This window comes from Lethenteron reissneri, chromosome 11, assembly GCF_015708825.2.
Source record: "Lethenteron reissneri isolate LAM-NWPU_2019-01 chromosome 11, ASM1570882v1, whole genome shotgun sequence".
NCBI classification, from domain to species: Eukaryota; Metazoa; Chordata; class Hyperoartia; order Petromyzontiformes; family Petromyzontidae; genus Lethenteron; species Lethenteron reissneri.
The window spans coordinates 10,948,924-10,967,772 of NC_083789.1; the positions used below are offsets into that span (position 1 = coordinate 10,948,924).

The 18,849-nt window shown below is 38.8% G+C and overlaps 1 protein-coding gene across 2 annotated transcripts in view; it reads left to right on the forward strand.

Annotated features, from left to right (window-relative positions):
• The first annotated feature begins 311 nt into the window (after window positions 1–311).
• CDIN1 (CDAN1 interacting nuclease 1) overlaps window positions 312–18,849 on the forward strand; it is a 29,698-nt gene continuing 11,160 nt past the window's right edge. Inside the window, exons 1-9 of one of the 2 annotated variants that reach the window (XM_061550099.1) lie at window positions 312–894; window positions 3,880–3,925; window positions 4,805–4,869; window positions 5,794–5,854; window positions 7,629–7,701; window positions 15,392–15,471; window positions 15,970–16,019; window positions 17,631–17,698; window positions 18,211–18,276. In XM_061550099.1, the coding sequence (XP_061406083.1) occupies window positions 800–894; window positions 3,880–3,925; window positions 4,805–4,869; window positions 5,794–5,854; window positions 7,629–7,701; window positions 15,392–15,471; window positions 15,970–16,019; window positions 17,631–17,698; window positions 18,211–18,276 (604 nt within the window). In that variant the 5' untranslated portion in view covers window positions 312–799. The remainder of the gene's footprint in view (window positions 895–3,879; window positions 3,926–4,804; window positions 4,870–5,793; window positions 5,855–7,628; window positions 7,702–15,391; window positions 15,472–15,969; window positions 16,020–17,630; window positions 17,699–18,210; window positions 18,277–18,849) is intronic. The other variant, XM_061550100.1, reaches the window with a different exon arrangement.

Below are 18,849 nucleotides of genomic sequence, written 5' to 3' on the forward strand. Positions count from 1 at the left end.
CGGGGAAGTGAAAATCCGAAGATTCACAATAAAAGTTTTTATTCATCCAAGTGGATGTATCACATCCGCTTCTAACACTAAGCACAGCGACATTGCGAACACGTGTGTCAGTAGGGGGCGGGGCGTCGGGGCGAAACCACATACCCCCCTCCCCCACCTGCGGGGCACTGCAGCCAAACGCGCGCTGATTGGCTTCCGCTCTTCGCACACACTGTGGGTCTCCACCCGAGTGGCCAATGGGAGAAGGCGTTGCTGCTCCCGCGCTTTTTTGCGAGCGCGCGCGTTTGTTTACACCCCCCCCGCCCCCGCCTCTCCATCCCCAGTTGCCGCAGAGCTGACGACGAGGCCTGAACCTCGGTGGCGGTGCCGCTCTTTCTTCGTCTCTCCTTCTTTCTTTCTCGTCCTTTCCCCTCGCTGTCACCTCGTGGGAGGCGGGTAGATAGAGAGAGAGAGTCGAGTGCGGCTGAGGAGACGGGCGGGTAGAGAGAGTGAGAGATCTTCACCGTCGTCGTGAGGCGAGGCCCCGCAGATATTTACCTCGTAAAAGTATAAATCTTTTGCGTAAAGCACCACTGTCCGCACATTATAACTACTGCGCCTATGTAATTTTCATTGTGTATTGTTGATAAATACTTCCTACGATCCTGCACGCGTTCTGTCCGTAATGCGTGACGCTGGGCCGACTCGTGTTTGCATGCGGCGAGGGGTTCTGCTTTCCCTGTAAAACTTAAACAATGTGATACATTAAATAAACGAGTTAATGATAGTTGTTAATACGTGTTAAAACGTTGCCAAAGAAATGAAACTTGCGGAATACAAAGAGATAGTTGCGTTCGTTGAGCCACTGCGACCGGTACGGCGATGTATCCAAGCGTTAATAGAGAAATTCCCAAGGTAAGATGGCACAAAACAAATGATAATTTATCACTTTTATGTTGATATTGAAACTATTTCGTTGGTGTACAACTGCAGTTACGCAGCACAATGCAATATTCAATGTTGCGGAGTATGATGTTGGATTTAGAGGCAGTATCAACACAAATGTTGTATTGCGTTTGCATTCATCCAGCAGTGGCTTGAGCAGGGATGGAAATGAAGTTTCTAGCGATTACCTGGATCATTGTTTTTCTCCTATTCCACTTTAAAGTAATCTAAGTAAGCAACGTGGTGAACGGCAGGGGGCAGTGCAGCAGTCATTTGTTGTGCTGGGCTGCTATGTGCCCTCTGCCTTCACCAAACGACAGTGACAAGCGTGGTGAAGTATGGTCAAATACACCATTGGAACCTCCTTTGCCAGTAGCAAAATATGATTATTGTTTTTTTACCCTTTTATCTGGCAACAAAACTGACACCTTTTGGTCAAATGGTCAAATAACCAACACCACCCGCACGTTCGTGGATGAAACCCCTCACCCAACAGGGGACTGCCAAAAACAAGGCATTACACGTGCAAGCGCGGAAACGCTTGGTGTTTATAAGTGACTTTTCTTTTTTATTATATGCAGATAGCAGCGTCAGTAAACAAACTTGGTAATTTTGTAAAGTCACAACACTGTTGACCTTTTGAAACACTCTTCATCACAGCAGTTCACAACCTCTACAGTACATACAACATGTTTAAATAGTGGAAAACTAATTTTGATTTAAAGTCTTCGTGACTGCAGGGATTCATATGCTTGGTTCTTTCGGTAAAGTCACGTAGAAGGGAAATAATAAAAATATTAATACAATTCTCACGACATTTCGACTGCAACACAAGCAATCGTCACCAGGTGTGAAATCCACAGCAAAAATATAGATACTTGGTGGTGTGGTCCCTGGCTGAAACGTGCTTGAGAGGGGAAAAATACTTTAAAGTTCTGGTCAAACAAGTTATATAGTACTCAAGTGACACCATTAACAGCACTTACATTTCAATGTCTATAGAAGCACTTCTCTAGTTATGACTGCGGGGTTAACCACGACTTAAAATGATTCATTCACAAGTACATTAAATATGAAATTCACAGCCCGAGGAGTCGCACTGTTAAGTACTCAACTACAAGATAAGAGTTACACTGAAACGCCTCTTGGTGGATTTGATATGGGGGGATCGATCCCGTTATCCCTGTTTATCTGCAACAAAAATATTACCATTATGCTATCCACGCGATTGTGGAATAAACACGCACAATTGGATTAATTTGCCACCACTTCCGGGTCACTTATCCGTGTGAAGGCTGGGGTAATATGAGGTTAGTGCTTCTGGCAGACCCCTGGGTGATTTATCCGCGCAAAGACTCCGATAATAGGATGGGCTAGCTGAGTCTTCTGGGGCACTTTCAGCTGGGCACGCTTATATAATAGGATGATTTTAGCGGATATATTCAGGGACATGGATAAATGGAGTATCGGATAATAGGTGTATGAATAAGAGGAATTCCATAGGCTTTTTTTGTTTAATTAGAAAATGAAATATTAGAATTACGTTTATAATATAATTTGAAAACAATATTTTTATAGTTCCATATTTACATACAGTAGAGAGTTCCAAAGGTTAGAGCCATACAATTTTGCTTAACGCGAGATAAACCGTTCAAGCATGTTGAATAACCAATATGAGCTAAATTATATCTTAAACATTTGCATATTAACGGTATATGTTTTTTTTTTACTGGTGTAAAAGGGCCATAGTTGCTTTGGTATTGTGGTCGGAGGGACAACGCCCTTGGAATACTGGGATCAGGCTGGCAGTGAAGGAGGACCCTGAGGCCACCAAGGTCACCGTAAATTACCTGCAGTCTGTGCTGGGGCCTGAACTCTTGTGGAAAGGGGTGCAGGGCCCCAGCCATCTGCCCTGAGTCAACCTGTCTTATTAAAGGGATGTTTTCAAGTGACATTTATTTACCCCTGATCAAAACACAGAGCGGTCCTACACCCAACTTGCATGCGATATATATAAATAAAACATTTGCATAGTATTTTGAAATAGGCCAAGCAACAACAGAATATTTGCAAGCTGACATAAATGTGTTGGGGAGCATGTTGGGTTTTTTTATATTCAAGTGACTGTAATGTGTCTCTTGGGAAGAGCAGTGGCCAGGATGAACACAGCCTAGGCTGTTAGAGCTGGGTCTGTTGCTCTGCCATGCACTTGATATGCCTACACGGCGCCTCCCTTGGCTACACGCAGAAACCTTTTGCTTGCTTGCTCACCACCACTCATTCTCTCTTGAGGTCTCATCGCCAGCTGTACTCGGCGCCAATTATTCTGGAGAAAACGAGAGGTGCAAGCTCTCTGTGGGGATTGTGTGCCGTGAGCGAATACCGCCCCCAATGAATACTGCCAACAACAATAGGACATGGCTTTTTCTGTCGTGGGAGAACAGCCGTTACGGCATCTAGAGAATCCTGGAAAGGACATACAATCTAATGAGCATCGTGGACGTTGAGTGGTGGCAGGAAACATTATATATGTTGTTTTCAAGCGTATATATTAAAAAATTGATGTGAAATGACTGTAGTCAAAACGTAATCATATTTAATTTAATGAAATTAATGTGCAGTAATTTCATTATTTTTAACAATACGTTCCAATCTATCTTGAATCTAGACTTGAGTCAATATAACAAAAAAATATTAACATTGCTTATTTGCCGTATTGCATATTTCTAATTAAACTTGATGGCAATGTTCAGAAAAGGAAGCAAGTATTTACTGCATAATGGCATTAGATTGGATGGACGATTTGGGTAAAATTAGTAAACCTTTAAATACTTAAAAATCAAGAAAACTGGCACAATATATGAGAATACCATATTTTAAATGCAGAACATGTTGTAATAAGGTATTTCCAGCAAAACCATTATTGCTGAATCTGCCCTTTGTGTTTTCTTGCAGCCATGCCCAGGCCACGCTATTGAGCATCTTCTCCCTGGAGTATCAGGTTGGAAGTTTTCTCCTTTTGTCAATCCTGACAGTTGTCTAATTGAATGATGAATGTCCCTGCGTCGGGGTGTAATTGAACCACCGGCTCCGTTCGATCGGTTCCATGCTGGCGGCATGTGCGTCCAGCCTCCTCACGGGCAGCAGAAACCCTGGCCAAGGCGCCCCTTCCGCTAGCCTGCCCGTTTTGGTGTGCCCATCTGCCCGGCTGCAGATGAGGCCTCGGCTTATTGGCAGCGACAGATAATGCATCACTCGCGGCCCCCATTATTATGCTAACATCCTGCGATTTCCCCGTGTCGGCCTAGTGTTGTGCAGTAACTGGCTGCCAACTTCCCCTGTCAGGGCGACTTTGTGCCACTGACAGGGATGATGATGAATGGCCAGGGCCACAGTGACAGAAGGCGGTATTACAAAGCAAATTGAGTCATTTATCATCCGGTGACAGGTATCAGTCAGGAGGCCGGGCCCGGAAGGAAAATTCGATTTAGATTGCGGTTTTAAAGGTATCTCTAGGCGTGCTCCTTGGGAGAATGTCAATGAAGAAGCTAAATTAAAGATTACGGAACGTTACACAGGGAAAGAGCCGCAGTTATAAAAATCGTTAACTGTGCTGATGCATTTGCCATGGTTTATGGTCCCAATTGTCCTCGTCACTTTCATACAAAAATGTACTGTGGTACGCTAGAGATATTTCAAAAATAAAATTATATGGAACTCATGAATTTCATAATGCCTCACATTATGACATTGTACAAGAAATGTTCTCACTGTACAGATTTCATTTTGGCCCAAGGATATAATGCCTTAGAAAATAGACTTCAATGATGCTACTGTTAAGTCTGTTAACCATCTATTTTTTATATCAAAATCAATACAGAAGCGTATGAAGAAATCCTATGCACGACACCATATGCCGGAGGTCATGGAGTATTACTATCAAAGGTATGACCTTGCAGACTCACTAGAGGGTACCGGAGTGCTATTGGCCCTCCCAGACCCTGCCTGAAATAACCCTCGGTATGATCACAGCTGGGGCTTTCCCTTATAATGGGTTTGCTGCTGCAATATAACCTACGCCGATCATATTTTATTTCTTCCCATAAAAGCTTCGGTATTGATCCAGCTGTTAAATAGGTCGAATTTTCTATCAAATAACTGCTTCTTATAAGTTATGTGGTTTGGATGTTGTTCTGCTCGTTTTCATTCATTTCTGCTGTTCTTGATCATATCGATTAACCCTTTTCCTACTAATGCGTTCTTTTTTCTCTTGACCTTTTAGCACCGAATAAATCAAGGATTTTTTCTTCTTCTTTTTTACCTGAAGTGATTGATTCTTTTCTGTTCAAAATTTCAAAGACTCAGGAGGCTCTGAAGCTGTCACATAAAGTCACTTTCGTGGATACTCAGGAGTGGGGTTCTTCCCTATCAATGTGCCCATAACAAGCGCATGGGATTTATATTCAGTGGAACGCACTGAAATGTAATAGCACCCAGGGCTGAGATAAAGGCTGGGATCTGATAAATTGTGGTGCCACCTCAGGAGCCAGGGAAGGCAAGTCATGTTACAGTGACCCGCCAGGGAAAACAGTGAGAGCCGATGATTTCATCCTGATGGAAACCCTGCTGCTGCTATCCTGCAGTCTGACCTTCAGGGCTTGTGCGACGCACCGGATGTACAGTGTGATCAGTAGTGCGGATACTCACATCGCCCCGCTGCTAACCTTCAACTAAAGTTTTCAAGTCCATATTTTGCCTTGTTAAAATGTATATTTGAATAGGTAAAAAATACATGTTAGAAAAAGCACATCTCCACGAAATACAAATGTATCGGTTTGAAACATGCTTCTGTTTTCTAATTGTATACAGGTATAAGAGTGGAGTCGAAAAGCAGCCATTGGCTGCTGTAATTGTGGATCTGGCAAATGAGGTAAAATAATTTTACTACAATAGCAGTTTGATTTAAAGCCTACACGAGAAGTGTTAGAGCATTAACTGAGAATCTGATGTCCATGCAATATTTTCATTATTTTATTACAATTGCACGATTTGTTTTTAAGCAGATGATTAACAATTTGGTACAATAATCTAACCCTTGTAATTGTTATTGGTCATGATCATTGGTATTAAAAATGCACTTGGATTTAACGTTGTCAACAACCCTGTAAACATTGTGCCAAACACTGCAAAATACCATATGGTTAACATGAATCAAACATTTTCTGACTGGAAAACATGCATTTAAACAAAATGCAGTAATTGCATTTACTTTATATTTTTCATGTTCACAGCACCAGGCACAGACCAGTTTTTTTGGGGGCATGCTGACATAAGCATCATGTCATTAGAAACGTTACATTGAAAGATGCTCGAACTAGTATTAACGGTTAACGTGTGATATATCCACGTTACTTTACTCATGCTTCAAAATATCAATTTTCTGCTTGTAAAATGCTTCTTAATACTATCTCTTGGTAATAATGCAACCCTTGACTTAGCCCAAGAGACACAAAATAAATATTAAATCTCTCATTGTTTAATAACAGATGACATCTCGTGTTTTACAGTGTGTCAGTTCTGATGGGTTTTATCGTTGTGTTGAAATCGCTGAATATATATGCATATCTATAATGCATTCAAATATAACCCTGTGAAATTACTTTGTCACCTGTAAAGTTTTTGAAATTGATATAGGAGGCTATTTAAATTGATTTACGCTGTAATATTACGTACCTCATGAGCTCAGTATCATAACATTTCATAATTAAAAATGTTTAACAGTCATATTAAAATCGAATACTGTGTTGATAGTTTATATGTATTATTTCAGCGAGCAGTTTGTCAAAAATAGAACATACGAGCAAGCACAAGTATCTTGACACAAGAATCAGAAAACAGAGTACATGGTGGAAATTAAAATTCCCTGGGCATATCATGCACATGATCGTTTTCCATAAGCCTTGCCCTAAGTGCAGAGAGCGCTGTAAGTAAAAATCCAGGAAGCACGGCAGTGTCAGCGGGGTCTCTAGCTGCGTACGCCCAGGCGAGACAGGGACATTAACTCGCAGGGCCTCATGAAAAATTAATGAGACAGGATGAAAACAGGGAGGTAAACTCAGCGATATTTTGAAACATGCAAGGGCTTGCCTATTGCCTGGCTCGAGAGAATGGCAAAAGGAAGCAGGCTTTAGTTTCCCTCCTGTGTTTGAACAAAGAATACACAGTTGATGCTGTGGTAGTGCAGTTTTCTTTGCATTAGATCACTTGTTTTGAAGACAATTGTTTTTTAATGCACAAACAAAATGCTCACTCTGCATTGGAAAGTAATTCACTTATATGTATGCATGTAATGACTTATCATTTAGCTAGGTGGAATATAGGTTTCACTACAGGTTTATCAAAGATGTATCACTGTTTTGCAAAGCACCTGTGCATTTGAACAATTATTAAAAGTTTTTTTTCCATTAAAAAAATAAACAGGTTAGCAGTACTTAAATAAGCTACTAAAAAACGACAATTTTAAAAACTCTTATTCCACTGCCTATACTTTTTTCATAATGAAGCCCATTATATATTTCATAAGATTATTCCGATATCTGCATACATGAGTGAGGTGAGTAATTTTACAAATGTAAGTATTCACATATGTTTGGAAAGACTACAGATGACAACATTGGGGCCTCAAATATACTTTTCTTTTTCAGGTTGATTTCTCCCCAGCCTTGATGGCCCGGATTATTTTGGAAGTGTTTATTATCTCCACCAAAGGAGAAGCAGGTGAGTGCATGAATGTGTGATCTGGGGTATGGAGTACAACTTAACTTGTCTATTTTATCTTTAATAGAGCTGCAAATTATTTTTATTTACGGAAAAAATGTCCATCTGGACACTTCCCATGTTGTCAAGAACATTATGGACCCCTATACTGATGAATGATAAACTTAACACATAGCTTAGCAGTACCAATATTTTGCAGCAAATACTTCAACAAGAAATTGTGCTATCATTTATATTTGTATGAATAGAACACAAGTGTGGGTGTAAGTATGCACACAACATGTGTGTCTGTAAGTGCATTTATGTTTTTCCTTGCACACATTTTTGACACATTTGAATTTCCCAACAAAATTGGGGCTCCCTTAATGGACTGCCTTTCTCGCTTGGTTTTTGGTATCTTTTATATGTATAATACATTTATCAAAAAAGAAAATGCTGCAACTAATGTTATATTCTTGATGTCATGAAAAAGCCATACATCACTTTCATGTTAAGTATTTCTCGAATTTTGAATACAAATTGCTATTTCACATGAAAGGTCATAAGAGGTAGACACAATACAAGCAAACACGATTCCACATTTCCACATTCACCAGGAAAAAAAAGACAACCGTTATCTGATTTTATTTTGTTCCATAAACAGTAGGTCAAGAAAAAATCTAATGATATGTATTTGTTTTTCAGATGAAAAACATCTTTGGAAATACCCTATTTATCTTGTACTTTTGCACGTTGATGACCAAAGTTCACAATGCTGACCGTTTTTTTCTTTATTTTCCTTAAGGACTAGGTTAAACCACCTACTGAAAAGCATATTGTATAAGCCTTTTTCTTTTTTATGAGCCACATTCTAGAATATAAGTAACAAAAATGAATGTCATTTCATTGCTGACCAATCCGCTCTGGGTCTTATTTGTGTATCGTTGATAATACAACCTTGATTGTTCACACCTTTAATAGTTGTGAGCATAATTAATAGTGACCTAAAATGAGACAGAAATGTTGAAGGTTTTTTCTTGATTCTACAGATGATAAGAATAAATATTTTTAATGTAGTATGACCAGCTTTTCTGTTAGATCCTGAGCCATGTAATTTTAGTCAAAAGCAAAAAGTTGAAGTGTTGCCTTATTTTTTTTAATACATTTGAAGGTTTTTGGTAATGATGAGTAAAGTGCTTTTTCACAACCAAGCCCGGTTTCTAAATCTCATTTTCCATTTCTATTATGTTTTAGTTCGTTTACATAAAATGTGCTTGATCAACTTATATTTTATTTAGTTTACCTGCGGTGCACACAAATTGTCTTGCGACTAATCGGCTTTGACACTTTATGAGGAAATTACATGAGATCAGCATGTTGCTACTTCAATTTAATCATGAAGAAGATTAAAATAGTTGTCTGTTGTGCTCAGTTTCCTGGCTTATAGTGTCATTTGTCATAGTCAACCTTCAAATTATATCATAGAGAAGGTGTGCGTACATGTGTCAAAATAACGTTTATGTGCAATATCCTGTAGAGAGAAAGATGGTCTAGTTTGAGAATCATATATATACAAATAAATACGTAATTCCATATATTTTTAATGAATAAGTGATGTTATATTTGTTACGAGTATTCATATTAGCAATAGCAAATAATATCAATAGCACCCTGTATTTATGTGCACACGATATTTGCATGTATTTTACACTTTATATGTAAAATTACTCATGGAGTTGTGATTTAATAATACATTAATCGCCTTGTGATGAAACTATACTGTGCTGTTTTCGTTTTTTAACATGCAATTATTATTTTGTTTCTGCTTCTATAGTGAATAGGTAACAAATGCATCCACCGATTGAAAATAAAATTCAATCCACACAGCTCTGTTGTGAAATCATGAAATTTTCCTCTGGATATTGGAGTTGTGTAATGTGTTTCCATTATGAAACAAAGATGAGATAATTGTATTCCATGGCAATTAGCAAAAGAGAGCCGCTCAGCATTATTGGCAGAAGCATCCATCACCTCTCTCCCTAGTTACAATTATTTCATCCTCGCTAGCCTAAATAGATCGATACTGTCTCGCCCGGAAGGGAAATTATCGCCTGGTTTAATAATCCAGGATGTGTGCACCGTGCCGGTCATTTTAATTTTCATTAATGTTGGGATGGGGACTTGGAGCTATAGCTGTTGCTTTGGGATTGTGCCCACTGACAACCTGCTGATGTGTTGCTTGCTATAAAATGCTGACACGCAAACATTGCAAGAGAAGCTGATTGCATTGTGACTTTGCGTTTGCTTTGCTTTGTTTTACTCATTAGAAAACTCAATACTTGGTTTGTGGTTTGTTGAAGCAATTTCTGTTCATTCATGTCCACCGAGAATATACCAAAAAAATCCTAAACAGTAACCTTTAGGTAAACATTGGTTTCTCTGTACCATAGTAATATTTACTGCACCATTTATTTAACATCCACTTTCCCAGAAGGTGTGGATAGCTGCTTTTTGTGTGTAATTGTGAACATTGTAAATTGCAGCTCGCAAATTTGACAACCCTAAAATATACTGGTTTGCATTGCGTGAAGCTTTTTAATGGTATACAACCTTTACAACCTTGACTATTGGTATTACAAACACTGACTGAGCAAATTACTATACAATATCAATAAACGTGATAGATTATGAAGTAAATCCTTTCGTAAGTGAGTAAAACGTGGTTGGTTGAAAATGATGGAATAATTCTAACACATTTGATCTTGTGGTATTGCCAAAGAACCCAGCGGCTGTCAGAAATAGCAGATGGGAAGGAGATTGAGGTGGCAGTTGCTAAATGTTTCTTTATAAATAATCGAGATTTGAGTCGGCAGCCGCGTTGGCTGCTGAAGGACAAATTAAACCAGAGTCGATTTGGGAATCTAATGAGGGCTGCTGCAGGTAGACAGATAGCGAGACTGTCTGCTGATATTTGAACATCCCATTTATCACGTAGGGTTCCATCAATACTAGACCCATCCACTTTATGTAAATGTCCCCTAATATTCTCTAACCTGCATGCCCTGAGATTCATCATAAAGGCTCCCAATCAACACACACCATTATGTCTGAAAGGTGTGATGGATGAGCAGTTTTGTGGTTCAGCGCCCGTGTGAGAAAGGACCATGCGTATCCTTTAATTAATAAACAAGTTGAAAAATTTCATCGGCGTCACCGGTAATGGAGGTTCTCATTTGTTACTGCTTCCTAAATTACCTACAAGAACTCTTGCAAAAAAATGTAAAAAACCATCCAGCACATATCGTAGAATATGCATGCATAAAAAAGTAATAACTACAGTAATTTATTATTCTGGCATTATGGAATTCTAGATTGTGGCCATTTTTTTTTAAAGAAGATTAAGTATTGTAACCTTGTAGTTGAAGAAATTAAAAATGCAATGGTACCTGCATTTCAAATTTGGCCTCGGACTGAAAATACTGGTCGTGGTAGCCAACAATACAGATTTGAGCCTTTTCATTGCAAGAAATTATATATATAACAGAAAAATAAATATTTCTGAATAGATAACAGGAGCAGTGGTTGTGCTTTGTGGATGCTGTTAGTCCCCACTGTGGGCCACCTTTGAGTCTGCGGTCATAAATGCGTGCTCTTTGCTTGTAAAATGACTTTCAGCATTTTTATTATCCATCGCATCAATTGTGATGCTTTGTTAGATACTGAAATTCCATTTTTATTATTTATGTTGGCCTGCACTATGCAATTTTGCTTGAACTCCTTCCTTCCATATGTTCGGCTTAACCTGCAAAAAAAAGTGCAAAATATTTAAAAGAAAGCATTTTCCCCTCAAACAAAACATGATAAATTGTCTAGTAAAAAATGAACAGGGCTGCACTGTGCCGATAAAAGGTGGCGGCGGCGAAAAAGAAAAGGAAGACAAATGAGTGGGCGACAGCCCCTCACCGCTTGGAAGCTGGGACGTCAGATTAGCTGAGAGTTTATGAGACCGCGCGCGCGGGCCAGACAATCATACCGTTCAAAGCAAGCATTATCCTCTGCCTCACCTCGTAAATGAGATTTTTAAAGCTAAAAACTGCACGCCGGCTTAACGGCACATTTCATTGGTCAAAGTGACCCAGAACGATTTCTGCTCTTTTTATTGCAAGCCAGCTCTTTTCACCAAACTGCGTAGCTTTCTACTGATGATAAGTTACCTATTTCAACGTGCTTGATTTATTAGTTGTGTACAGCTGTTGCCTAGACTAGGAGTGCAAAAGCTTGCAATGTCAGCTGCAAGGTCAGACTTTTACTCTCTTAAAAAAAAGCCTTAGGCCCTTATCCTCGCCATCATGAGAATGACTATAAAGGGTTTTTTTGGATTGGCATTGCATTGCATTTTTTTTCATGGTGAATCAGCTGTGTTACCGGCTTCCAGTTTTTAGCTGCTCACAAAAATGCCTCATATTGTTGACTTTTTTGCCTTCTGGGATGTTTACCCCACACAGCTATTTTACGAAAGCATTCCAAAATCTATACAACTACCATTAGGGTGAGGGGGTGGGGTGGGGGAAATCAATCAAAACGCCATTAGAGTGAAAAAGTCGGTAATATTACCAGCCCGGCAAGGCTCTTTGATTTTCCTTCAACACGGTGTAAAAAAGTGCAATGTTGACTTTGTTAAGGGAAATGAGCGTTGTAGGCCAGCAATTTGTCTCCCAGCTTCATAAGCTCAGCTGCTTGATATCTTCTCGCGTATTGATTCCCCATTATCATTTGTCACGCGCTGTTCTTGCTCTGGCTGCCCTAAGCACCGCCTTAACACCTTCAGTCATGCAGTTTTTCTTAATTCTTTACCCCTGACTGCACAAAGAATGCCTTTAAGGTAATCTTAGAGTACAAATTAAATCCCAATTTCAACTGATAATTTCTACCTGGGTCCCAGGTGCATACCATTTTTTTTATTTGTAGCTTCAGGTTATGGGCGCGTCTTTTTTAAAAAGCTAGTTGACTGACCCAAATCTTGATTAAATGGTGTTGCTGTGTGCAGGCGACTGGGCAAAAGGGTTAATGTGAGGCCGTCTGGGCGGAATTGCACAATTGTGAGGCTCCACAGATGCCATTGAGGTTATTACGGAGAAAACTGCAAGCCAAACGGCACAATCATAGCCCCATCCCATCCGATAGCTGTACAGTATAATGCAGTGTAATGCTTTTCTTTCTTTAGCATGTTTTTTTTCTTCTCACTTGATTTTGGATAGACTTCAACGACATTGTTAACGCTAGCTTTTAGTCTGATGGGTTTACATCATTAGGCAGCATGTGATCTGTCTGCAGATTGTCAAGAGGGAGAGAGGTGTAATTGTTTATTGCACCTTAATTGTTGGATAAATAAAGTGGCCATAAAGCTATATTTTGTTGGTGCCATGGGTGTGCTGTGCTATGAATTCAGGGTGTGTGAATTAATGGGCTTGCTGTTATCCCTGCAGCATAATTAACCTCAGTCGACTAACTTCAGCATCAAATATTTGCATGGTAAATGCGGACTACATTACTCATGTATTTTTTGTGTAAATATACATTTGTTTCATGATCACGTCCAAATTATAATTGCCTGTTTTAGTATAATTTTAAAGGATCTTAAAACGTGGCTTATTTGTTTTAATTATTACCGTTTCCAATTATGTTCCTAATTATTTTACATAATTTTGCGTATTTTTTATTTAGCATCTCAATATTTTTTTATATCTCCTCTTCCTCAAAATGTCCTTCGTGGTTTTAGATTAATTTTTTCTCGGTTTGCTTTTTAATATGTCCCCCTACTTTCAGTACATAATCAATTACTCTGCTAGTTATTGCTTTATTCATGGTGGTGACATCTATTTCATGATTTTTATTCTCTTGACATTTGAATCTGTTGCATAGTGTTTGACCTAGATTTTTATATTTTACATCCTGTTTTTGCCTAATATTAGATTTGCCCTCCTTGGCGATGAAGTGCAACTTTTTTTGTGCCAGACCGTGATCGCTTCCTGTGTTGAATTTGTTCATGATAGAAATATCTTTTTCATCTGGCATTTGTCTGTTAGAAGCAAGTCAATCATGTTCTCTGAATTATTTCCTAGATTCTTAAAAAAAAATTCAAACATTCACTGGCTGCAAACTAATGTTCACCTCTTATTCTTCACTGCAATGCCAAGCTTACAATCATCATCTCACCTTTGCACATTTTGCATACTTTTGCATCAGGCACCCATTTCAATTTTGCTGTGTTTTAACATTGTTTAGTAGTTGGTTAATTTCATCAACACCATGACTTGTTGGTGCACATTTTAATAATCTTTAACTTGAAGTGGGTGGAAATACTTAATGCTAGAGCCTTCTAAAATGAGAAAAGACATTGACCTAAACACTAAAATTCAGGACTTCATAGCAAATAATGGGAGCATGAAAGAAGCAGTTTTTATTCTTCATACATTTGGTTTAATTATGCTATGTAGATGGAGCGATTCAATCAGCTAATGTGCTGGCGCTAGATGGTGTTTTACTTCCTGAAACCATGAGATATTGTGAGAGCTTTGAGAGTTTTTCATCCAGCCTTGAATTGGACATCCCTGATGATGATGATATTTATGTTGAAGTTTTAGGTTTTACAACATGTTCTGACATGCTTTTTTTCCTTACAGTGGACAATGTCTACAGCACTTGCATCAAAACATCGGCTTAATATAGAATAGTTGTCATTGGCCAAAAAGGCATTGGTTATCGCATAGATACAAGTGATTTATGTTTCCTGCCAGATTTTTTCTTTTCCAGTCAAACTCTGTATGGCCACATTTTTGCGAGTCAAAATGGTACCACGTTCTCTCTGTGAATAAAATACTATTTTGCATAATATAGATTGTTATTTTGCAAAAAAATAATCAGAATCCACTACCATTGTTTAAGCTTATCGAGGTCTGTAAATAACTTACAGGGATGCTGATGACATGACAAATAAAAGTGAAATTACTTGACATCACATAGAACATGCCAATAGCCATTGCGTGCTATCCTTTTTCAGTGAGATATGTGGATCAATATGCAATTGATAGCCCAAATTGCCAATAAAACGTCACTGGATATACATTTTATCAATAACACAGTATTTTTTTATACTGCTTGAATGAGGCAGTGTACATGTTTTGAGCGATGCTTACGTGTGAATATCCTGGCTGTACAGACTAGGGACAGGGTTATTGAAAAACAATAATACTGTATAGGTCAGAGTTTATGCACAAATGTTTATTCTCATGTGCAAAATGTCCTAAGATTTCAGAGACATTTATGCATCTGCATGACCAGAATAACTAATTGCAGCATGTATAAAATATAACGTTGTTTTGTGTTTTACGAATCTTAATGTTCCACTCATGACATTATGGCAATTTTGCATTTGGCGATATGATTATATTGACTAATAGGCACAGCTCAAATATTTGCAATGCATTTACATACATATAAACATTTATGTGTGCATTTACATATATATAGTTAGAATTGTCCCATTTGGGTTTTAACATTTTGCTACTGCTTTTGAGGGTGCAGAGTTGCAAGCTGCGCCATCAGAGGGAGTCAAAGTCAAATGCATCAACCGTTTAGACTGTTTTATTGTCAAAAATGTCCAGAATCGTAGAAATAACCATTTATTATTTTAATGGTTTCCTTTCTTCAGCCAGCAAGCCAACCCTGAATGCAATGCTGAAAGATCCATCACAGATCACGGACCCTGTGTTGTCTGCTCAAGTGTACCAGGTCAGAACACCAGCTGTCCCAGGCATCTTTTACTCACATTTTGAGTGGTCAATCCCAGATTAGCATTCTATTCAATGTCCCACCGTTTGACTGTTTACATGTTTACATTAGTTGGGCATTAACCGGATTAAGGTATTTGGTTTGCAGCTTCTGGTTTTCCCTTAAACATTAATGAATTGCATGTTTTTTTGTCGAGTAATCATGGAGCTAGGGTCAGGGTGTAGAGTAAACCTGAAAGCTATCTGCCTTCCCATGGGGGGCTCATTACACACTTCAAGCAATCTGCCGTGGCACATCAATGGATGGCGGGACCATTTCTTATCAGGGGGCAAAGTAGCTACTGCATTGATTGCTGCACAAAGGCATTTCTAACCCATGGCGTCAACAGGGGAAGTGAGCAACAGAATAGAGGGCTGGTCACAAACACATTTTATACAAAAAGAAACTAATTCACGTTTAGATGCTTATAAATGTTTTTTGTTGTTTTCATTTCTGCAGTGTACATTGAATGATTGCTGTTATGGACCACTGGTGGACAGCATTAAGCAGTATCCTCGCTTCTGTCACATTAACCACAAATCACGTGTGTTTTTTTATCATTTTCAACTTCTATTTTTTTCTGCATTTTCTCTGTTTTTTGCAGGCTTTGTGTTCATGTAGTGGCATTGCACTGTGTGGATTGCTTGAGGGCAATGAGATCCTCTTTATCTTTTCTGTTATCCCATCTCTTTTTGTCAAAACTATTTCTTCAATATGACCAAAGGAAATACTGTTTTTCGGACGACTTTTAGCATTTTTCCATTGCCGTGTACATTTTTTTGTGTTCCCTCATCCACAGTTCTATACATGTTCTTGCACGTCAACTCAACCTCAGTAGGTCATCATCACAATTCTCCTCTACAAGTTGCTTTCAATTTGTTGTGAGCTGGAGGGAATATTAGAGTTTGTATATATTTTGTTAACCCTCTTAGGGCCCAATACACATGATGTATGCAATGGAAGGAAATACCATTGGTTGTTCTCTTAGTAATCTTCGTTATAATTATTCCTCTTTTACAGCAAACACCAAAAAACGTTGAAAATGTGAAAACCAAAATTACTGGTGAAATTACAAATTTGACTGCAGAATTTGGCATTTAGTTTTGAGGTTAAAATGTCAACACCATAAATCTTGACAAAATAGTGTCATTAAGTGTACTGTCACTTTAAGGCCACTTACGTGCTAGGTTGCCTTCATGCCTTTGCCAGCTGTGCCCCATACCCCTCCCACCTCCAACCACCCCCCATCACACTTTTGGCTATGTCCATTCGTGTGTCACGCCCTGCCCTGCCCGTTTGCCCGCTAGGGGCCCGGAGGGGAAATGTTTACAGCCGTTGGTGGGCGCAAGTTAATTATGCTGGGAGCGGGAGGCAGCTCAGGTTGCACGGTAATGACGGTGCCCATGCTGAGGTCACTAATTATGAGATCAGTTTCACGGTAATCTGTGGGATTGAAAGGGCAGCTTTCAAGGGAGACGGCCAAAAGTTCAAACATTCAAAAATGCCTCCCGGCAATCAAGCAAGTTCTTCACGTGTATTCCATTAACTAAAATAACTTGTACGGCAAAGAAAATACCCCTTTTTTGTTTTATTATCCTGTGTACGTTGAAAAAAATTGAAAGTGTTTTCTGAAGTCCACAGAAACTGGACCATGTACTGTACATGTGTCTTTAGTTTTTTCTTCTTCCTTAATCAAATGCAGCTAACATACGAGACATATGGTTTAGATTTTTTCATAGTCATTCCAAATAGTCTTTATCAGCAAGTATACATTCATACCATTTTTTATATAATTATCTCTACCCAGACTTGTGCTGTATTTAATTCACTCAAATATTCTCAAGAGAACAGTCATATTAAATTATTTTGCCGATGAAGTTATGCTACAATTGCAAAATGAACAAAATGAAACACAAAATAAGTGTTAGTCTTTTTCAGGTATAACCTTTCTTAGCTTCAAAATGTTAAACGGTAACAATAATTGCATGTTATATTTTAAAATATTCTGTTCCATGTATCGACTGCTTTTTCAATGATGGTGTTTTACCCTGTGGTGCTTTGATTTGCTATCGTGTATGCCCACAAAGGTGAAGTGGTAACCCTTTATGAGATGCACGCAGCTCGGTTGGCTATGAGCACGAGATCCTGCTCCGAGAAAAACTCGGGGAGCGCAGACTTGCATTTCAGGGTAAGCAAAAGCCACTTAACACTGACTATTATATGGCACTTTGCTGGTTATTTGGCTATTTGGTTTGTTTTATTTTTAAGCTTTGATTTAAATATGAAATTATATGTATTTTTATCCTATTTATGAGTTACTTTATTGTACTTATTGTACTTTGTCAAAAAAGTCCTATTTTGAGCTCTGAGGTCTGACAGCATTAATTTTGTCTCGCGGTAACATGCCTCTGAAAATTAAGACTATTAAAAATGCCTTGAAAACTTTCCAAACATTCAACACATAGTGGAACAGTCTTCTCCCGTTGCTTGAGTGTACTTGTGTTCATACCATGTGGTTTCGGTTTTAAGGGGCTGGATATTCTGACAGCCGATACTTTAGCAGCAATGTTGTGCAGGCTAATGGTGAGAAATCTACGCCGGTCCTTTGCGGGCTCGGGTTATTAGGTGTGGTTGACGTCGGTAAGATGGTTTGCCATTAAGCAGGGTCTCCTGTTTACCCCCACTGCTAATGTTGCGCAGATGAGGACGATTTGCGTACCAAAGGTTATGACAAAACTCCAGACATCATTTTGGAGGTTCCAATCTGTGAGTTTTAATTCATTGTTATTCTATTATTCTGCCTTTTTCTTGCATAAATGTATTTTTCAATAATGAAGTAATCGAATGCAACAAATTGTTTTGTCATTTCAGCTATAGTCGGCACACATTTGGAAGCAGTAAAAAAATAATATTTTGTTGTGTATCAAGCACATTCATGAGAGGAAATGGCCATTCTGTGCTTTTGGGGATGGCCATAAACCAGAGCATATGTTAGAGATTAGCTGGCATTGTCCATCAATTGAATGGGCACGTTTGATTATCCATGTGAAAATGTAAAATTGCTCCTATATGCCCTTCAATCCAAAGCGAAGGTGGAGAGAGGCACTGAATTCTGGATCGTTTCCAGCTCTGCCATGTGTGTACATTTAACTTCTCATAACCCCTGAACTTTATTGTCAGACGCGAGTGCACTGATTGTTTGGAAAGGCCAGGGAAAACAATATGCATGACAAATGAAAATATCAGCTCTCTGTGGTTAAGACTTTTCACGATCATTACCACATTCATTGAAATTTGAATATTTACATAAATTTTGAAGTATTGCTTCAAATTGCTGCT